General features: G+C 38.4%; 1 protein-coding gene across 1 annotated transcript in view; it reads right to left on the bottom strand.

Moving 5' to 3' along the window:
• The window catches only part of FAM241A (family with sequence similarity 241 member A), a 37665-nt gene extending 14925 nt beyond the window's left edge, over positions 1 to 22740 (bottom strand). The window contains exon 1 of the mRNA XM_055342531.1: positions 22390 to 22740. Within this exon, the coding sequence (XP_055198506.1) occupies positions 22390 to 22569 (180 nt within the window). The 5' untranslated portion in view covers positions 22570 to 22740. The remainder of the gene's footprint in view (positions 1 to 22389) is intronic.
• Positions 22741 to 23830: the final 1090 nt, after the last annotated feature.

Here is a 23830-nt window from a genome sequence, read left to right on the forward strand (position 1 = left end):
GAACCAAAGGCAGGCACGTAACTGTTGAGCCACCCAGGCATCCCAGTAAATCCGATTCTGGTCACATCCCTCTGTTCTCTGCATCCTCCCCACTCACATTTAAGGCTTAAGGTAACAACATTGTATTAAACACCTGCTATCTCTGTTTCCTATGTTATTCTATTTAAAATCCAAAATAACCTTATGAGGTAGGTGTGTTAAGATGTGTCTGAGACTACTCAAACAGAGATCTGTAATAATATGTATATGGTACATGGAAGAACCGGGATTCAATTCTGGACTGATTCCAAAACTATGGCACTCTACTGGTTAGGTAACACTATTCCCATTTTAAAACTCAGTATGTAGAAGTTTCACTATAGCTTAGCCACAAAGTATGCATTGAGCATTTATAAAGCCAAAACCTAAATTTTTAGATAAGACAGGAAATTTGGGGACTGGGACAAGGATAGCCTCTTAAATGGAGGAGATTTCCTCTCCATGAGGATTAATGCATGAATACTGAAGATCGGTAAGATGTAATTGAATAATAGTCAAGATCCCAATTACTGCATGCCAAGGAAAATCAATATGTGAGGAACACTAATAAATTGTACTTTATCAATTAATTAAAAGATTGAATCCCAGAATAATGTTTTCCTTACTGCACTAACCATAGCACCTGGCAAGATTATGTACTTTAACGGTTCAAGGGGCTTATTTTAGTTTGTATGCTCCCTCCTCACAACACACACACACATGCGTGCGCATGCACACACGTGCACAACCCTTGTCTTCTATTCTAAATCTTGTCCTCTGTCTTTGTAAGTGAACTTTCCTAAGTAGGGAAAAGGTACCAGTTCCTAGTCATAAGCAATTGCAAGGAAGTGTCCTCAGAAGAAGATAAAAGAACAAGCATTTATAGATTTTTAAGTATCTTTTGATCTTTGGCTGGTATAAAATCTGTCTTCTCAACATCTCTCCCTCTCTGGTTCTTTCTATTTCTTCCTGTGGATTTGAGTTACGATTTGGTATCATTTCCTCACTCTGATACAAGCTCTCACAATACCACTGCCTCTCTTGTGCTGATATTATCAAGTGAACTACATTTCAATACGTCTTAGACTCAACAATGCAATTATATATATTGTTTTATGCAATTGCTTTTTAAATCAGTTGAGAAGATGTATGTACTTATACTATCTTTTGGAGTTATCTACATAATTACCTTTACAAATGTTCTTTGTTTTTGTGTGGGGGGTTCAAAGTACTCACTGGGGTTACACGCTTTCATCCTCGTAACTTTGTTTGATACTTGTAAGCCAGATCTGCTGGCAAAACATTCTCAGTTTTTGTTTATCTGAGAATATGTTTTACCTTCATTTCTAAGAGATAATTTCACTGGAAATAAGACTGTTCATTGACAGGTTTTTACTTTTAGCACTTGGCATGTGTTGCCCTATGGCCTTCTATTTTCCAGTATTTCTGATGAGAAGTCAACTATTAATTCTTACAAGGGTTCCCTTGTATGCGATGAGTTGTTTTCCTATACTGCTTTCGAGATTGTCTTTTTCTTTTTGTCCTTTCAACATGTTAAGTATGGCATGTCTGCTGAAGTGGACTGCTTTGTGTTTATTCTATTTGGACTTCATTGAATTTCTTGGATGTGTAACTTAATGCTTTTCACTAAATTTTAGAAAAAATTCAGCCATTATATCTTAGAATACTTTTTCTCTCCTTTTCTCTCCTCTCCTTGTTATTCCCATTATTTGTACATGATGTGCTTATTCATGTCCCACAAGTCTCTGAAGCTCTACTCATTTTTTCCCATTGTTTTTCTCTCTGTTCTTTAGAATGTATAATCTCTCTTGATCTATCTTCAAATTCACTGATTTTTATCTTCTACCAGCTCAAATAATTTTTACTTGGTTTATTATATTTTTCATTTCCATAATTTCCATTTAATTAAAAAACTTCTCTTAATATTCACTATTTGCTGCGACACCATCATTATACTTTCATTCTTTAAGCATGGTTTCCCTTAGTTCTTTGAATGTATTTATACTACTGCTTTGAAGTCTTTGTCTGCTAAGTACATCATCTGGGACCCATCAATGGCATTTTCTATCTCCTTTTTTCCCCCGATTTTGGGTCATACTTGCCTATTTCTTTCCATGTCTCATAATTTTGTGTTGAAAATTGGGCATTTTAGAGAATATATTTTAGCAACACCAGATGCTGATCTCAGGTCCCCTTCTCCGCCCACCCCCCAAGAGGTGAATAGCTGTTGTTATTTGCTTGATTGTCTATTTGCTTAGTGACTTGCCTGAACTAATTCTGCAAAGTCTGTTTCCCTGCAGTGTGCAGCTTCTAATATTCCTACTCATATTTTCCCCTGCTATTTTTATATTTTAGCCTCATTATTTAGGGGTTGCTCCTGAGTTCGCACAGCCACTGGTTCATGGTTGTGCCTAAGCCTCTTTTGCCAGTCAATTTTACTCTGGGCTATCGGCTGTGTCTGTGTGTTAGACGTTGCTATCCTAGTTCAGGGATTTTAGTTGTTTGCCCTGCATGCAGCACAGGACTAGTGATTTGGAGGTTCCCATTCTGGTTGCTCCGAGAGGGCACAGCCTTGGACATGTGCACAGTTTTCCAGAATGCCAGGGATGATTGTAATATTATTTTGGGGCCTTACTTCCTAGGAGTTACCTCTGGGTCTGAGTAACTTACTATTGTTCGAGAAGTGTCTGATCACAGGCTGTGCTGAAGCCCCTTGTTCCTGTGAGGCTTCTGCCCTGTGTAGATGGGTCTGTGTGCAGCTTGGAGAATGCTTTCAAGTCTGCCCCACATCCTGCTCTGATTGCTCCTCAGTAGGCGCAGCTTTGCACATGCACATTACCTTCCTGATCATCACAGTTGATTTTGATGACAGGAGGGTTCTTCTGGGCTGACTCTTACCCTGGTTCTTTCTTTAAAACTTTTGGCTGCTCTGTTGGTTTGATGCATTATGGAGTTACGCAGGCTCCTCTCAATTGCTCTTCATTGCTCCTCTCAATGTTTTATACACCCTTAGGCATGAAATTCTACACTCCTTACAAATAAAGTCATTCTTTACTCATATGGTCTGTCTTTACCCCTGGGCAGAACCTCTCCATCAATGCACTGGAGTTGGGGATAGAGACTCTCTTTTTCCAGTGATAGCCCTGCTCTACAAGTATACCCTGAAAATGGGGGAGCAGCTCTGGTCTTGGGTTGCCTCATTTGGTGTGGAACCCCTACCCTATGGTGAGTTAGGACAGGATAATTAGGCCACAGTGTTCTCAGCTTGCTCTGCTGAGAGAGTAGGGACTGGCTGAAGAAAGTTGGGTCCTCTCAGTCATGCCTATGTGGAATAGAGTTCCTATAACGTGGGGCTGATGGGGGTAAGGGGGGCGATGAGAAACAATGGTTTCTCCTCCATAGTCAAACTACAACTCTAAGCAGCTAGGGGGTAGGGAGTGAGGAAACTTCATCTTCTTTTTGGCCTCTTGGCTAACATGCTAGGGTTAGAGTTTCTGTAACACAGCACTGTGAGGGGGACATAATGAGGGAGAGATAATGGGTGGTGGCTCAAATGCCACAAAAACTCACTGTTCTGATATTTAGTAGATTTTCTCTAATGAATGTTTCTTGATATGCTGTATGCCCTTAGGATAATTCCCAAGGACTGAATAATTGCTGTTTTTAAATAATTTTCACCAGTTAAATTGTTGTTTTGCTGGGGGAAAAGCCCACTGAGTTCCTTACTTCATTGTTTTGGAAATCCTGCTTTGGTTGTTTCTGGACATTAATTGTTTTTGATGATGAAGTGAGGTACAATTCCTGTAAGAATAAATTGGATGATCCTGGATGGTGGATGGCAGGGTTTTGTTGTTTTTGCTCTTTTTTTAAGAAAGAGAGCAAGAGAGCAGGATGAGTGGGTGAAGGAGATGGGGGCAGAGAGAGAATCCTAAGCAGGCTTCATGCCCTGCGTGAAGCCTGACACAGGGCTCGATTCTCACATCCCTGAGATCATTACCTGACGACCAGTCTTTCTTGATTCAGTCCTGGGATCTTAAGCCTTTGAAGAGTGTTTATTATTTTTCATATGTCCTGTAATGGTCAAATTCTGAGTACAAAAGCTCAACTTCTGAGGATCCATTGAATCAAATGGTTCTTCTACTAACACTTAAAAAAAAGTCTTTATTTACTTATATTTAAAGTTTAACAAATAAAAATCAATAGGTTTCTTCCTTTCTCAGTTCCTCTCACACCTAACATTAAAGAGGCAATGTTCCTTCTTTGTTTAGCAGAGTCTAGCAAGTATTTTAGCTGATTTAATTCATTTTTAAAGGAAAATTAACCAGAAATTAAAAATCTCAGAATACTCCTGTTTTTCTCTAGTTGCTATCAATACATTAAATGTCACACCTAAATCTGTTTTTTGAAATAATTTTTAGCATAATTAAAACACTTTTTAATTATTATTTACAACCCTTGGAAATGTTTTTAAAAGATGCAGAAATGTCAGAAGTAAATCAAGAATGCTCTGAGCATTGTGATGCCTGGGTGACTCAATCAGTTAAACATCTGACTCTTGATTTTGGCTAGGGTCATGATCTCAGGATTGTGAGACTGAGCCTCACATCAGGCTCCAGCATGGACCCTGCTTAAGATTCTCTCTCCTTCTACCTCTCCCACCCCCTCTCTAAGAAAAAAAAAATGCTCTGAGCATTAAAATCATTGCCCTCTTCCCATTCCCCACATTAAATCCCTGGTAGCCCCCAAAGAAAATAATAAGCAAAGAAGAACATATACCAAATACATATAATAATAAAACTACCTTAAGTTATCATACATATTCAATGTAACATTTATAATTATATTGCTGTAAAAACACCTTTATTTATAGAACCAATTCAATGAAAAAAACATTTTTCTGGCGTGTACCTGGGTGGCTGAGTCAGTTGAGCATCTGACTTTTGGTTTCAGCTCAGGTCATGATCTCAGGGTAGTGGGATAGAGTCCCACATTGGACTCTGCGTTCAGCATGTAGCCTGCCTGAGATTCTCTGCCTGCCTCTCCCTCTGCCCCTCCCTGCCCCTTGTATATGCATACTCTCTCTCAAATAAATAAATCTTTTTTTAAAAAATAAATCTTTTAAAAAAATTCCCAAACCAAACATTTTTCTGGTGCCTGTATTAGATAAATGAAACTCTAAGAAGCTAAAAATTTAGTAAGGAGATTAACATTTATGTAAAAATAAGTATATTTTAAGGCAAAATATGTGTTTAAGAGTTGCAAAGTACTTTTGACCTTTAATTCAAAAAAGGTCAATTTGGTTAAAAAAATTAAATCAGGAGAGTTGGCAAAAAACCACCACTACCAGCAACAAAAACAATCATTAACAAATGCTTTCAAGTATTTAAATGATGTTAAAGAAAATTATATGGTGCATTTAATTGCTTTTGCCTTGTTATATAATAGAACAGTTGTGTATAGCAATAATGTACTATAGACTGATTCTGTGGTTATCAAAAATATCTTTACTTCAGCATTTAATCACCTGCAAAAACTAATTTTTTCTTTTTATTTCTCTTCATCTTAAAGTCTGGCCCTATGTAGAGACCCCCTTATAAACAACTAAATAATGTTTAAGTGAAGTTTTTAATGAATTTCACAACATATTTATTAATTTAAAAAATCTTAACATTTACTGAATATTACTTCGATCTTCAAAACATAAACGAAACTGAGGAAGAGGGATTATGTAATTTTGTCAAGATCACCTGGTAACTGGTGGAGTGAAGACATACATTCAGGCACTCCGCTCTAAAGTCCATGTTCTAAAGCCCTACACTATATGCTTTCTTATAGATATAAAATCAATCTTGTAATTATTCACATTCTATTTGTCTTAATATATCAATTTTTATCAGCAGTTCAAACAGTTAAACTTGTCTGGATTCACTCAAGTTCAGCAAAAATTAACGTTAAATTATTAAAAATGGTTTTGTGGTGTTTACCTTTGCTTTACTCTAGAGTATAACCCCTGGTCTCAAGTGTAATACTATTTGACTAGGATTTAAAACCTGTCTTTAAAAAAAAAATAAATGTCAAACCAATCTCCAATTCTTTTTTTTTAAGATTTTATTTATTCATTCATGATAGAGAGAGAGAGAGAGAGAGAGGCAGAGACACAGGCAGAGGGAGAAGGAGGCTCCATGCCGGGAGCCCGACATGGGACTCGATCACGGGACTCCAGGATCACGCCCTGGACCAAAGGCAGGCGCCAAACCGCTGAGGCACCCAGGGATCCCCCCAATCTCCAATTCTTAATCCCACCACTGCCTCCTACCTCCAATAAAAGAAAGCAACATAAACATAAAGACTAAGCACATAGAATACTTAATGGGCAGATTTTTGGGGTTTCATTTTTCTAACTATATTCAGTTAAAAAAGAAAAATGTATCTTATTTGGACAGAAAATAATCCCCTTTTATTCCCTCCTGCAATTGTCTTGCCTTAGTAGTATGAACAATAGTACTAACATAGTAGAATGTGCTCCAATTATCACAGGAAGACTGTCTTTATAAATAACATAATTTCAAATGAATTATGGAGAGACAAAAATGAAGGAAAAAATGATAGGACCAAGCTGGGAGTCAGTTTCAGAGGCATTTTTAGACTGAGGAGTTTCCCTCACTTCCAAACCCTGGAATTCTTTTTCATTCAATCCACTCCACCACTATCCCACTCAGCCTCTCAAAAGAAAGACATTTTTTTGAAAAAGATCTTGTTACTTTCTTTCAAAAGGGTAGGAATCTCACATTCCCAAAACACCAACAAGACACAGTATCATATAGAGATAAATAAATACATGAAAACAAATAAGAAATTAGTAATTATAAATTACAAAAACAAACAAGCAAAACCTTCTGGGTCAGTTACAGATTAAGCCTTTTTGGGTTTTATTTTCTCCTTGCAATCTAGAACTGCTTACCATTTCAACTATAAATTCATAGTCCCATGTTCTCTCCCACTCCCTAACTTTTAGTAGCCTCCAACTGCTCCTTTTTCTAGTCTGTTAAGGTAAAAATTGTGCTCAGATGCCTCGTTATAAAACACTGTTGGTTCAGGGATCCTGTTACTCTTTCCATACTCTCAAATCCTTTCAGCTGCTTCTTGCTGTTAATCCCATTCTTCCTATTTATCGTTCCAAACCTTTCCTACTCTTTTATCTTCTCCTTCCTAAGAGGTATCATTATTTCTTTTTCAGGTTAATCTATATTCATAATTCCAAATGCTCTCACTCATACATCTAAGTACAAAAATGGATTTTATACTGTAACAGAACACCTTCTTATTCCTAAAACAAAAGAAACAAAATAGAGATCCTGATTGGAATTATAACACTTATATTAGGCAAGTCATACTTCCTTTAAAAAACAAAACCAAGAAAGGCAAGGATGTTACAAAATTAGAAGCACTAGTCAGAATCTAAAGCACCATCTAGATGAAGATGGATTCTTAAAAGTACTGTTCTTAAAAGATCTATTACTGAAGGCTGTTGTTCTGGTTGCTGGAATCCACTAAAAGAATCATCAACATTATGACTTCATGAATACCTCTTTTAAATCAGATTCTAAAAGAATGAAATTTTGCCATTGCTACAATGTGGATGGAGCTAGAGGGTATTATGCTAAGTGAAATAAGTCAGTCAGGAAAGGGCAAATACCATATAATTTCATTCATATGTGGAATTTAAAAAATAAAACATGAACACGGGGGAAAGAAAAAAAGAGGGAGGCAAACCATAAGAGACTTTTTTTCTTATTATTTGTGTTTACTTATTTATTTGAGAGAGAGAGAGACAGAGTGCTTGCACATGGGGGTGGGGAGGGGGGACAGGGAGAGGGAGAATCTCAAGCCAACTTGGTGCTGAGCACAAAGGCCAACGTGAAGCAATCCCACAATCCCAGATCATGACATGAGCTGAAATGAAGAGTCAAAAGCTTAACTGAAAAAACAAAACAAAACAAAACAACTTAACTGACTGAGCCACCTAGGCGCTCCACTCTTAGCCTCAGAGAACAAACTGAGGATTGCTGGAGGGGAAGTAGGTGAGTGATGTGTATAAAGGAGGGCAATTGTTGTAATGAGCACTGGGTGTTATATAGAAGTGATGCATCACTAAACACTACTTTTAAAACTAATACTACGCTATATGTTAAGTAACTGGAATTTGAGTAACTTAAACATTAGGAAAAAAATCAGATTTTAGGACAGGAGTTGTTAAGTTTGTACCTAGGCCACAAAAGTATAGCTTTATGAAAATTTGAAAATTCTACTTAGGTTATTAAATATCTTCTCCAAAAATAAATAAATAAATAAATAAATAAATAAATAAATAAATAAATAAATAAATAAATAAATAAATATCTTCTCCATGTTACATTTGTAGAGTTAAAGGTAAACATGATTGTTATGTCTAACAGAACTGTGCAAATATATGAACCATTCTTGTTGGAATTAAGTTGCCTTTAAAGGTATCTCTTTATCATTAATTTCTTACTAAGGTCTATAATGAGATTTTTGTCTCAGTCTCATAGCAAAGTTAACAGTACGAATGAATATGACAATTTTTCAAAAAGCTATGAAAATGCCACTCATATAACAATGCTTGGAACTTGTTTATTGTGTTGTACAATAATAGCTTCTTGTTTTTACACTGCACTTTTTGTCAAATCCCATGATTTGGATGATATTTTTCTTTGCAGTTCTGATTTAACCATTGTGGAGCAATTCTTTTAAAAGGAAATGCCTATTATATTATTAATCAACCATTTAGATGAAGTGGGGGGAAAGTTTGCTCTTCATTGTTTATGGCACTAAAGAATCTGTAGGAATCTGGTGTTATAAATAAGGAAAAGTATTTGGGTTATTACATTTCTCCTGGAAGAAATAGTTTGAAAACAGTGTATCTACATAAAGCTACCTTATTTTATAATGAAGTATATATAATACCTGTTTTAATTTTAGGTAAATGGTGATAGAGTGAAAATGACTACAAGTTTTCTGGCCACTATAATAAAGTCTGTAGTTACATTCTAAAGTCATGATCCTCTCCTCTCAGCTTGTTTTGCACCTGCATTTTATGCAAGATGTGTTATGCCCTACTTGTGGCAAACCTGCACAGACCTGACTGATTTGCCAGACTGACAGCTACTTACTTTCAGGAAACCACACTCTGGTTCTTGGTGTGTGTCACGTCCTCCCTGAGTACCTCTAACCTTTGATTACTTAACTCCAACTCCAATAATTCACGATCCTTGACTCACAGAACAGCCTGGCTTGTAAAATAACCCCTTTAGTCAAATTAGTTTAACTCAATAAATAATAATTGAATGCCTACCATGAGCAAGGTAAGTGCTGTGGAGTACACAAATTAAATTATCCATATTCCCTCCCATTAAGCTGTTTAATATTTAAGGAAGGATATGTACTCAACTTACCATATTAAAATACCACTGCACTCTCCCTTACTAATTAAAATGGCCTTCACTTTTATAAAAGATTCATAGTTTCCTTTTATTTTTCTGAGCATTACTCTTCAGCTCAGGCAACTCTTCAGATTTCTAGACTTTTATGCTCAACTCTGTATTCAACATTTCCATGTAGATGTCTCTTATAGGAATCTCAAACTCAACATGCTCTGTACCAGATTCATAATCATTTCCCTAAAATTGGTCTTCCTTCAGGGTCTCCTATCTCAGAGAATGGAACAACCCAGAAGTACAAGCAAGAAGCCTGTTAGTCGTTCTAGATGTCTTTACCTCCTTTGTCTTTTTTGGTCTACTTTTGTTGGCTCATTTTCCTTTGAGTTTATGTTAGAAGTCTTCAGAGACTTATCTGTAGGCCATCTTCTCTTACTCTATAGTCTTTCCTGTTGAAGATTCCATGTACTCTAATGATTTTACTACTGGTTATATGGTGCATATGCTGAAGACTCTCACTTTTAAAATCACACCCTGGCCAAGAGAAAAGTATTAGCAAAATATTTTTAAGCTCTTTTTTTTTAAATTTTATTTATTTATGATAGTCACAGAGAGAGAGAGAGAGGCAGAGACACAGGCAGAGGGAGAAGCAGGCTCCATGCACCAGGAGCCTGACGTGGGATTCGATCCCGGGTCTCCAGGATCGCGCCCTGGGCCAAAGGCAGGCGCTAAACTGCTGAGCCACCCAGGGATCCCTATTTTTAAGCTCTTCAGTAAAAAAAATAAAATAAAACAAAAAACCCTGTAGTTTAATTTTTATTTTTCCTCCATTTTTAAAAAAGATTTTATTTATTTATTCATGAGAGACACAGAGAGAGAGAGAGAGGCAGAGATACAGGCAGAGGGAGAAGGAGGCTCCACACAGGGAGCCTGACATGGGTCTCGATTCTGGGACTCCAGGATCAGGCCCTGGGCTGAAGGCAGCGCTAAACTGCTGAGCCACCGGGGTTGCCCTTTCCTCCATTTTTAAATGGAATCCCTCCCCCATTTTTATTTGTTTATTAGTCATTTGTTCAATAAACTTACTAAACACACACATTCCAAGTGTTTGGTCCTCCCAATACGCCATTAGGTGAGTGTTGTTAGACTTCAGAAGCCAAGTGACTTCCCCAGAATCAGACAACCAGTCAGGATTTGAGGCAGGAGGCTTCTGACTATAAAGCTGAGCTCTTTCCAATAAACTGTGATGCAAACCTTCATGTAAAAGAATTGAAGCAGGCATTAAAAAAAAAAAAAAAAAGGAAATACTTAAATTCATTATAAGGTGTGATTATATATATGATACTCCTTAAGAAATATATTTTTTAAGAGACGAAGTTTATAAGTCCATAATTAATTTACTTTTTCCTCTCTTCTTTCCACAAAGGATTTGAATTTACTTACAGTAGGAACAAATGAAATAATAAAAAACGGAGAACTGGAAGGTAGGATGGGTGGGAAAGAATTGAGAATCTAGATTGGGGAAAGATAACTTACCACAATTACTAAAACCAAACTTTAAATTTGGTTCTACCCTCCTAGGAAGTCAAAGCAAAAGAAGGGGCACAGCCAAGTAATTCTCACTTCCTTTAGTTCTCTGCTCAAATATCACCTCAGTGAGGCCTTCCATGATCACCTTATTTAAAACAGCAACCCTACCCCATAACCACACTCCCTACCACCTTCCCTCCTTTTATTTTTTTCCATAGCACTTATAACCCTGTTACTTGCTCATTTATTCATTGTCTTCCCCCCTACTACAATGCAAGTTTAATGAGGAGAGCAATTTGGGCTTGTTTCTGTTTGTTTCTTTGTATCCTGGGTACCTAGAACAGTGCCTGGAAAATAGTAGATGCTCAGTAAATTTTTTGAATGAATGAAAAAAAAGCTATGGAGAAAATATATGCTAAACAGAAAAATAAGGAACAAACAATATAGAAAACTACCTATAATACAATAACTATAATCAGTTATTAAAGCATCTGATGTTTACTATGATACAAATGGAGAAAGACAGTATCTTCAGTATATGGACAGATTGTTAAAGCAACTGAAGTCTTAAAACAGTAGCTAAGTATAAAGTGTGAAAGACAGATTTCTAAATAGTTAATCATTTAAAACTCCAAAGGTAAAATATTATTATTCAGAAATGGCAGAATTGTTATATCCTTTTAATTATATTACTGTTAAATATGCATACATATTGAATAATGAAGAAGTTTGGGATCTAATTTCCTCTTCATATATTTATTCTCCAGTGTTTTATACTGCATAACTTTATTGATACCAAAGATGGTCATATTAAGTGGTTGACTCTCTATGAAGAAATCACTTTGTTCTTACCCTTTTGTAAATTTAAAAGCTTAAACTAACATACTTCTACACTCCTGTGAAACTCTTGAGTTGACAAAGTTTATTTTATTTTACTAAGTTTTAAATTTTTAATTCCAGTGTAGTCAACATACAGTATTATATTAGTTTCAGGTGTGCAACATAGTGATATGACAGTTCTATACATTACTCACTGCTCATCATGATAAATGTACTCTTTAATCCCCATCACCTATTTTACCCATCTCCTACCCACCACCCCTCTGGTGGCCAGCAGTTTGTTCTCTATAGTTAAGAGTTAGGATCCAAGCTGTTAAATCACAATTGCAAACATACCCAAATGAAACCATCAAGTATTCAAAAAGATAACACACAATTTCGGCCAAAGCTATTAAACTATATTTATTTATTAAACTATAGTTTATTTATTAAACTATAGCTATTAAGCTATATTTAAAAAGTTGTCTATGGGGTGCCTGGCTGGCTCAGTCAGTAGTGCATGTTACTCTTCACCTCAGGATTGTGAGTTCGAGCCCCTCGTTGGGGGTAGAGATTACTTAAAAAAAAAGCTACCTATTATAGAGGAGGAGAATTGTTACATAATAAAAAATATTAATGAAATAAGAAGAAAAGGGCTATGCATGAACTAATTAGGCCATAAAGTGAAGGATATGATTAATTCAAACTACAGGTTAAAAATTTCTAAATTTTGTACTTTTCCTAAAATCTACATATTTTTTAAGATATGAAGTATCTGGTGACATTAAATACCTCGTATGTGCAGGGCGGTACACTACATGTTACCACAAGATGGAACAGCTTGTCTACTGAAAATAGTCAAAGTCAAATATGTTTCCTTAAAAATGATTCCCCCCCTTTTTAAGATTTATTTATTTGAGAGGGAGTGCACATGCACATGCATGAGCAATGGTGAGGGGCAGAGGGAGAGAATCCTCAAGCAGACTCCTCACTGAGCACGGAGGCTGACAAGGGGCCTGATGCCACAACCCATGAGATCATGACCAAGAGTCCGATGCTTAAATGACTGAGCCACCCAGGCACCCTGACTTTCCTTTTTAACTCTCAACTTGGGGAGAAATAATAATATTTCTATTATATGTTATTACTTCTGAGCACCATGAATAAGGAATTCTGAATTCAATCAGATCGATGAAATTTGCTGGTCATGGGAAATCAAATATAAGTTCCCTGCCTCTGTAGATGGTCTGTGTAAGTTCAAGTGAAATTTTGATCCAGAAGATTAAAAAAAAATCAATTTTTTTCAGATGAACTGAAAAAAGGATTTTAAAATCCCAGAGATGTTAAAAACATATCAAAGAGAATAGTAAAGACCACAAATAGAAATTTAATTTTTAAAAATTTTTTATTTATTCATTCATGAGAGACACACAGAGAGAGGCAGAGACACAGGCAGAGGGAGAAGCAGGCTCCTTGCAAGGAGCCTGATGCGGGACTCGATCCCTGATCGCAGGATCACGCCCTGAGCCAAAGACAGAAGCTCATTCCCTGAGCCACCGAGATCTCCCAAAATTTAATTTTCTTAACACTGTGTTTAGATATTAAGTATTAATGATTTATCCTACATTTTCCATAAAGTTCAAAACATTTGCACTCTGCTTTCTCTTTGATCAGAACACTGATAAGCTATAGTTGATGCTGTAAGAAAACAGCAACAACAAATAAAGCCAATCATCTCCTCCTCCTTTGCCAAGATAGCTGCCAATGAGGTTAAATGGGAAAAACAAAAACAAAAACAAAACAAAAACAAAACACTGTGTATGGGGAAACAGAAGACAGAATACATCTTTTGCATCAAGTTAACTAGAAATTCAGTTTCTCTGCTGAAATGAAACTACTCTTTGCTTGTCTTATCATTTCCCTTAAACACACACACATATACACACATATCTCACACAAACACACAACATACTTAACGAGCCAAAACATGACTAGTAGGGACTCCAAAGTTTTTTGAAGGCTGCTATAGCAAGATAAGATTGCAACTCTAGAGAAGAAGGCAAAAAAATGAAGATAGTGTCCTAAGGCTTGAAGAAGGTGGGAATAAAGATAAATAGTTTCTTTACATATACTTAGGCCTCTTTGGACAAGCTAATGTCATGGTACTTTTATTTTTTTCCTTTAACTTTGCTTTATCACTTCTGTTGAATAGGAAATTGAGAATAACTTGTACAGAGGAAGGTGGATATTCTTTTTCCTAGGAAGAATCAGTGACTCACAATAGAAAAAAAAAAATCAACTGAAGATACCCACTATCATAATTTAGGTTGGCAAGTTAATTTTTTTAAGATAAATATTAAATAGCTAATTTATTTCATTTTTAGATTAGCAAATCTTAATAGTTTATTCAATACATAAGTAATACTTATTCTATAAATCTGAACATTATATATACTAAGTTTTATGATGTGGCTAGTTGAGAGGGATAAGAAGGGAACCAAAGGAAAAAAGGAGAGGAAAAGTGAGGATATAATAAGGAGCTAATATTCGTTGAAGGTCTACTATATGCTAGGTATTTTTTTTTTATGCTAGGTATTTTGTACACAAAATGTCACTGAATTCTTATATGAACTTTAAGAAGTAGGTCGCAATATACTCATTACAATGAGGAAATAGGATCTCTGAAGGATTAAGTGATTAGAATGACAAGGCTGGTGAAATAGTAAAGCCAGAATTCAAACTTAGAACTGTTATACTCCAAAACCCTTTCCATAATGATTAGCTTCTGCAGAGGAGAGAAGGTAGGACACAGGAGATGTATGGAGAAAAAGAGAAAGTAGCTGAGATGGTTAGGGAAGAATAAAAGACTGTGGGAGAATGAGACATTCAATGGGAAGAGAGAGAAAGGAGATGAATAGTAGGAAGGAGGGGTGGAAAAGGATGTGAGAGAGAAAGCAAAATATAGAAAGTTGTTTAAAAGAAGTTGTTGGAAGAAGAGAGAAGAGAAATGATCAGTTGAGGGACTACATGTTTGGCATGTACATTTCAGAAAATAAATAAGTTTTATTATCCATTGAAATATCTATTAGCAGAGTAATTATTTTCAACAACTCAAACCACTGTAACCTAATACATCTTGAGATGGGTTTCTCAAATTTGGCACTATTGACATCTGGGCCAGATAATGTTTTGTCGTAAGGGACTGTTCTGTGTAGTAGAGATGTTTGGCCATACCCCTGGACTCTTTCTATTAGATGCCAGTGGTATCCCCCTAGTCTTAACAATGAAAAATATGTCTAGACATTGCCAGTGTCTCCTGTGAGCAAAATTGCCCCAGTTAAGAACCACTGATTTAGAGGCTCCACTCTGTATAATGATAAAAACAAATAAAAGATGCCTACCATATGCAAAAGTATTCCCTGAGTTACTCTAAAGACTGGACGCCCTTGGGAACAACATGAGGTTAAGTTTAAAGCTGAATTCACTAAGCTCATAATATTTGTTACAGTTATTGCTTGAAAACTTGAAAAGTATGAAAGAGAGCAGATCTTGCTACTCAAAGTGCAGTGCCTTCACCAGTGGCATCAGCGTCATCTAGGGGCTTGTTAGGAATGAAGCACCTCAGCCTCACCCCAGATCTACTGAATCAGAAACTGCATTTTAACAAGAGGCACGGTTATGCTCTTGGCTTTTTTCGATGACGATTTTGGACTTATGTCCCTAGCAATCTTAGGAAAACATCATCCAGTCTCTTCAATCCAGACCTTGGGACCTCCTTTTCCCCAGCATCACACCGACCTGATTGACTGAAACACTATCTAGGACATACCATTCGGCAAGATATGGTAGTGGAGCCTGTCTTTAAATCTTCATGACTGAGGGACTCTTGCACAACACAAAGTTAGGGCTATGGGGTTCTTGGAAGATTGGAGGGTAGAACAGAGGCAGCCACCAGTCTGCAGCTCATGTGTTGTTGCTGATCAGCTGCCTCATCTGGTCAGCACAAAGCAGCAGCATCTGGGCCCGCAGTTGCTTTCCCTTTCCCAGGGTTCTCCTCAAGCTTCTCCAACTCCTCATCCAGATGTGTGTGTTTAGCTATTTGAGAAAAGGCCCTGGCTGCTGCAGGTCATCCACACTGGCAAGAGGGGAAGCAGTGAAAATCAAAGTTCCAGTTAGTTCTCATGGAGTTTCAGCGCATGCTTATGGGTTCCAGGCTGCTCCTGATTCTCTCCATTATCTACATTCATCTTTCCTTCCTAACTGCCTGCCCAGTGGACCTCAAACTCCAACATCAGACTTAGACTGCTTAAACAGTTCCCACAATTGCTTAAGACCAAATTCCTCTATAAGAGAAATAATACACATGTAAAAAAATAAAAGTGTGAAAAGAAGTAGATATAACCAGATAATCTAGTTTTGAACTACGCAGTCTAAGGGAGAGCAGGAGCTTTGTAGAGATTGTTCTCCCATTATGCTGGAGTCCTCTCTGCATATATGAAAACACACTAGCTTTAGAATTTGGAGACCTGGGTTCTGGTCTTCTCCAGAACTAGTTAGTTGTAGGATCTAGAACAAATCACTGGCTTGAGGAACAACTGCTGATTTCTTATACCTCACCAAGAGCTCAAATGTACCCTTCTAGGGAATAGTTAAATGACTTCCTTATATATATATCTACTATGTCGAAGGGCAAATATGGTGAATACTATGGACTGACTTGCTATCCTGTATTCTCTTGCCACTCAAAAGTACAGAATGTGGACATAGCATCAGTATCACTTGGGTGCTTAACAGAGATGCAAAATCTTAGGCCTCATCCCAACCAAGGAAATCACAATTTGCATTTAACAAGAGATGATTTTAATGCACATTAGAACTACAGAACCCCTTCCCTTTACAGTGACCTAAATGTAGAGGCTAGAAAACTTGAAAACCACATTTCTTAGATTTCTTTTTAGTATGGATTCTGTTTGAAAATTATTCCCCAAAGCAATCATATATATGATTATTAAGTGCTAGGGATTGCTGTAAGCACTAATTAACTTATATAATCCTCCCAACAATCATATAAGGTTGATACAATTATTATTCCCTTTATACAGAGAAGACACTGAAGTCTGGAGAGGTTAATTTACTTGCCCAAAGTTATAGTTAGTAAGTGAGATTTCTATGGAACATACTCTGGAAAGTGCTTTTATTTTATTTATTTTTAATTAATTTATTTAAAGAGAGAGCATACAAGCATATGCGTGACTGGGAGGAGCAGAGGGAGAGGGAAAGAGAAAGAATTTCTCCAGTAGATTGCCGGCTGAGCGTGGAGCCAGGGGGGACTCTAAGATCAAGGCCTAAGCTGAAACCAAGAGTCAGACACTCGACTGGCTGAGCCACCCAAGTGCTACTGGCAAGTACCTTTATAAAGGTTTCTTCATTTATTCACCTACATATCTATGAATTAGCATTGATCTGAAAGTTCTAGGTTTCACAAAGGCCAGAAATAAAAATGAAGCATTACCACTTGAAAGGAAGCAAAATCAACCTTATCTATAGACTGGATGATTATATATCTAGAAGATGCAAAAGAATCAAGTCTAAAAGATACTGGTATTTATTAACATAAGAATTAACAAAAGAATTCAGAAAGGTAACTAGTTAAAAACTAAATATATAAAAACCAGTAGCTAGAAACCAGCAGCAAAAGGATGATTTGTGGGGATAAACATCCCTTTCACAAAACCAACAAAAACATAAAAGCTTAATATAGATTTTAGTATTTGTAATTACTATCAAGGATTGTAAAACTAGGGAGAAAATGGATTATTCAATGATTGGGGGAAAAAAAAACAGATTAGCTCCATACCTCACACAATACTTAAAGTTATTCTAAAGAGACTAAATATACAGAGTTTTTTAAAAAATAATAAAACATAGAATACACACACACAAGAAAATATTGGTGGATATTTAACTTGGGATAAGCACCCAAGTGATATTTAAATATTTAATATTTAAAATATTGGTGGGTATTATATTTAATATTGGTAGGATTAAAAAGAACATTCTAAAGATATAGATAGATATGTGTATATATTATGCGTGTGTGTGTATGTTTGATAGACGTGGACGAAGTTATCAAAATAAATTCCTTTAGCTAATAAAAACTTAAGGCATTTCTAAATCAAAAACATCATAAACAAAATGATAAAGTCAAGAGCAAGCAGGGAAAATATTTATAATCAATGTGAAATAAGAGATTAACATCTTATAATAGTGTCAAAAAAGGTCAAAGAACATGATTTTAAAAAATGCAAATGCTCAATAAATACATGCACATGCAAGGTTTAGTAAACCTCTCCAGCAATATTTTACAACATAAGATAATTTTGACCTACTAAATTGGCAAAGATTAATAATCTATAAATTACATCATTCCTTACAGGCATGGATGGCACTCATACACCAATGCTGGAAGTGTACATTGGTGTGACCTTTCTTGAATGCAATCCTTTAGAATGTCCCAAGAGGCTTCAACGACTTTGACTCATTGACCTAGTTCTTTCATTTCTAGGAATCTATTGCAAGGTAGAACTCTGAAGATTTACATGCAAAGGTTTTCATTACAGCATTATTTAAAAAGAAATTTTGAAGCACCTTAAATGTATATTAGCAGGAAAATGGACTGTTAGGCAGCCTTAAAAATAATTTTTACAAATAATTTTTCATAACACAGGAAAATGACACAACATGCTAAGTAGTCAAAACAAGAAAGCAAATTTCATATTATACTAAAACATGTTAAAAACATATGTGTATATACATATAAGTATAGTAATATATGAGAGACAGGGAGAGATTAATAATACCAAATGTATGAGATATATTTTTTTAAATATTTGATATTTTTAAACAAAATATTGCTTGGATTGGAATTTCAAATGCTTTTGTCTTCTTCCTTAGATTTTTCTTTATTTCTACATTTTCCAAAGTACATTACTTCAATAATCATAAAGAAAGGCCTTCGAGCTAAAGATAATGATGATTCTAATGTCAATCTGAGGATAATGGGACCTCTATGCTCTAGGAGGTAAGAAGGGCCATCTTAGGTTATTCAGGTTGTGAACTGCCACATCTAAGAAGATGCTATTCACATTGTAGGCATATTATAAAAGGACTAGAGATGTCTGGCCTTTCAGTAACACAGTAGTTCAGACTCTTTTATATAAAGCCACCTAATGTTCACGGTCATGAACATACTTGAATCATGTCTCATGTACACAATGAACAACACATATGTGGGATAGTTATGCCCTCTCCCTTTGTTCCCTTGAGCATTTTGCCATTCTCCCTTGCTTATCTCTCTTAGATGCCTGACATGTACTTCAAACTTGACACAGTTCCTTCATCTAAAGGACTTGTTCTATTCTTTTAAGTCCTCCTTTCTTAAGATATTTGATTTTAACTAGGCCTCCTTTGTCAATCATCCTACCTAGAGAGACAAAAGAACCTTAGTTTTCCTCAAATGGCGTGGCATTTAAGAACAAGTAGTAAGGGGGAACGCCTGGGTGGCTCAGCAGTTGAGCATCTGCCTTCAGCTCAGGGCATGATCCTGGAGTCTTGGGATCAAGTCCCACATCCGGCTCCCTGCATAGAGACTGCTTCTCCCTCTGCCTGTGTCTCTACTTCTCTCTCTGTGTGTGTCTCTCATGATAAATAAATAAAATATTAAAAAAAACCCGAACAAGTAGTAAGGGAAAAAAATGATGCTGACAATCTTAGTTATTAAGAAAATACCTATATTACTATTTCTGTGCTACTTGAAATAAATACCAAGATATAGACCATTCTGAGCTGGTATCATATCAATGAGCCCAGGGTAGGTTTTGTACAGTCAAAGCTGATACAAGAGACTTCCCAAGATGAGGGAAGGGCATAAACCTTTCTGACAGGAATGGAAAGAAAAATCAGTGAAGGAAAGGATGCCTGTGGAGGAGCCTTTAGCCTGGAGAATAGCTAATGGAAGAAACATGCTTCATCAAATTATCAGGTAATGAAGCAAACAGAAATAGGAAGGAATTTAATACAAAAAATTAGGGGCTGAAAAAAAAATCACTGACAGCTGGAGGAGCAAAAGTCAGATGTCTTCTGGAACTATTGCGTTCAAGAGCACACCACCACAGCCTGGATCCAGACGTAAGGGAGCTTCTGTGGAGGTGGCTACCATCGCCACTGCTACCACCGATGCCACCAGTTCTCTTTCAACATCCATAAGGCTGAGACTGTGGAACACCAAGTAAGTGAGTGTGCCAGGCAGAAAGGACAACAGGAATATGGCCTCTGCCTAATTTCCAGCTAATTAGTTTTAGTTCCATTCCTGTTTATATCATTGTTTCTGTGGAAAAATTCACTCTAAATTCTAAGTAACTAGTCTACAAACCAAGTTTTCAAAAATATTCTATTTTGTAATCTGGAGTCTGTGTGCCCTCAAAATAAACAAACACATACCATCCCCTAAGGAAAAACTAAATGAAACAATTCTTTAGGTTATATTTCATAGTCAATGAATTCATTCACTTCTCCCTCAAGTATTTTTATACCTGTAGTTACCATCATTGCAAGGGAGTGCATAAAATTTTTAAATTTCAGTTGCAGGACTTGCAAAGAAAAGAAGAAAACAAGCCTTGGTGATAATATTATCAACAAATGATTTATCTCAAAAGCTTACTTCTTAGACCAAAGGGTTGTGTTGTCCCAATTTTTTGTTCATTTTTGGTTTCTTGATAAGAAGTTCTTCTTTGGTGCTGATTTGGGGTAAGTGCATATCTCAGGTGTAATTTTCCATTACTATGTATGTAGGCTTAGGGTACATAAATACATTATCTGATAAAAAAAAATAACAGTTTCAACATTTCAAAGGAAATAAATTTCCATGACAGGCACTGAAAGAAGCAGGTGTGCGGGGATATGTTTTCTAGGATATACGTATCATTTATTTTTGTTTGTTTTCATCCTTTTTCTTTGTACCAAATAATTTTGGTAAGACCAGAGATACTAATGATGTGAAATCTACAGAAGTATAAATGAAGCAATATTTTACGTGCTCCCTTACAAACATTTGAAAATTTACTTTGAGAACCTCAATTCTACTGTACCCCCCTCACCACCACCACCAAGGGAGTTCCTTGTAGCTTGCTGTTTTCTTCACTTTTCCAGTTGAACAACTAAAGCAAGAGGAAACTAAGCCCTTTAGCTACTGAGTCATGGTCCAGTTGGATGGTACACTAGGAAGGGAATAGGGAAGATCTCCTAGTGACTAATTATTTGCTTCAGTCACCATGCCATCTCTTATATTGTCATAAGGATGAAAACTTACAATAAATAAAACATTTTTAAAAAAGGATGAAAAATTACACCTCCACATGGTAATGAGCCTGATGCTAAGGCATATTTTGTATGTGCCACACAATGGTATTTCTGTTTTCTTAATAAAATGTTGAAATAGCAGAAGTTACACTTTATCTACTAATGCATTTAGTGATGCTATTGGAGTTTGTGAAATGTGACAAAATGACAGACGGACAATGATGAAAGGAGACAGACATTAATCGATTGTCCCAACAGTATAGGCCGTAGCAAAGGCAAATAATCATGTGACTACTCCTTAATGTGATTCTGAAGGTAGGCTTATTTCAGGTATTTCTGAGAGTTGAACTACTGTTTTTTGCTGGTGAAAATCTACCCTACGTATAATCCAATTTCTTTTTATTAAATCTCTTGCCTAATCTTGAGGACATCTGATATGTTGTAATGCCTATTACCATACTTCATTGAGAACAGATTCTGAGAGTTTCAAAAATTACCCAACTTCTCCTTTTCCCACCGCTGTCCTCTGAATACTTCTCTCCCTTCGGTGCTAACTGAAAGCAATTTTCTTGCTTTTTGACTTTTAAAATGAAGTTTTGATTTCATTTGCGTTCATGTGAGGAACCTGCTCTCTTGGAGAGTCCCAGGCAAGGTATCTATTGTAATACCCGCTCCTACACATGCTTTCAGACACTGACTGCACTTCTAGACATAGACACCCACACCTTCTCAGAGGCGCTAGGTGTGCGTTCGGAACTGCCAAGATGGAGGGCAGGAAGGGAGCAGCTGTCCCCTAAACCACAGCACAGGGGTTTGGACCTGAGGTTGCAAAAAAAAAAAAAAAAAAAAAAAAAAAAAAAAAAGTGTTTACATGTAGGGCTTTTAGCTAAGTGACCGTTATGGAGGGTACTTCCACAGAGCCCGGGGCGCCGGCCTGCGCCCGCCTGCCCGACAGCAGGGGAAGGGCCGGGTTGACCCCGCCAGGCACGCGACCCCGGGGCACTCGCCGCCGCGCACGCACGACCCCGCAGCCCGGCCCGGCCCGGGGCGCGCCGTCCAACCGCTCCTCGCCGCAGCGACCAGCGCCCTACGCCGAGCAGAGCCCAGGCGCCGCCCGCCCGCCCACTTCCCTCCGCCGCCGGGTGGGGCTCGGCAAACCGGCCGGGCCGCGCCACCCCTCCCCGCTCACCTGCTCGCGCTCCTCCAGCGGCCGCTGCCCGCGTCGCCGCGGGCTCGCCCCGGGCTCCGGCTCTGTCCCCGCCGCCGGCCGCTCCGCCAGCGCGTCCCGGTCCTCGTCGCGCTCCCCACCGCCGCCGCCGCCGCCGCCGCCGCCGCCGCCGCCACCGAGCAGATCCCCGGCCGAGCACATCCCGTCGCCAACTCCCGCGGCCGGGACGGCCGCCGGAGGAGCCGAGCGTGAGACGCGAGGCAGCGCCGCCAGCCGCGGGCCGCCCGGAGACCGGCCGCGCTGCCCACACACAGGAGCCTCGGGAGCGCCCCGCGGGCCAGCGTGCCTGAAGCGCCAGCCCGGCCCGGCCGCTCCTGTCACTGGCTCGCCCCGCCCCGGCCCCCGGGGCGGGGCCCACCCGGGGGCAGGGCCACGGCGGGGGCGGAGCCAACGGGGGCGTGTGGGGGAGCCCTGAGAGCGAGTGTGCGTGTTCGCGCCCGCCGGTGAGGCCGCGTGTGTGAGACTATGTACACTGAGAGACCGTATGTACGTGTGTGAGAGAGATTGTGTGTGAGGTTGTGTGTGTGAGACGGAATGTGTGAGTATGTACGTAACAGATTTTAAGAAATTGTGTATGTGTGAGACTGTTAGGAGTCTGTGGGAGACCGTGTATGTACGAGAGGGCGAGTGCGAGGGAGAGAGGAGAGCGTGTGCGTGTGTGTGTGTGTGTGTGTGTGTGACGCACAGTTACACTCCAGCGGGGGGTCCTGTTCTTCCCTGGCACGGAGGCTGTGCCTGAGTGCGCTGCTGGAGGCCTGTCCTGAGTGCCGTCCGTCCTTTGCAAGTAATACACACTTGTCTGTCTCTTTTGTTCCTTCTGTCTTCTGTGTAGTGTCTCTCTGAGGGTGTGTGTCTTTGTCTCTCTTAAGTGTTTCTCCGGTGTGTGTGGATTGTTAGAGCCTTGGAGCCTGTGTGCACTACCAAATGCTCCCGAGGCCTTGGTGTGTATTTCTACAAATGGGCCAGGGTATGTCTGTCTCCCTCAGTGGTTGATAAAGGGGATACTAACTCATAAATCTTTTCCTCACTACCCGTGATATTGTGACTTATAAGAAATATAAACAGTTGGCCCATGAAGGATGCAGGGATTAGGGACACTGACCTGCACAATCCAAAATCCCTGTATAACTTTTGACTCCTCCAGAACGTAATTACTAATAGTCTTGTGTTGACTGGAAGCCATACTCTCCTGACATATATAGTTGATTAGCATATTTTTTTAAAATTTTTATTTATTTTATGATAGTCACACAGAGAGAGAGAGGGAGAGAGAGAGGCAGAGACATAGGCAGAGGGAGAAGCAGGCTCCATGCACCGGGAGCCCGACGTGGGATTCGATCCCGGGTCTCCAGGATCGCGCCCTGGGCCAAAGGCAGGCGCCAAACCGCTGCGCCACCCAGGG

The sequence above is a fragment of the Nyctereutes procyonoides genome, unplaced genomic scaffold (genome assembly GCF_905146905.1).
Source record: "Nyctereutes procyonoides isolate TBG_1078 unplaced genomic scaffold, NYPRO_anot_genome, whole genome shotgun sequence".
Taxonomy (NCBI): Eukaryota; Metazoa; Chordata; class Mammalia; order Carnivora; family Canidae; genus Nyctereutes; species Nyctereutes procyonoides.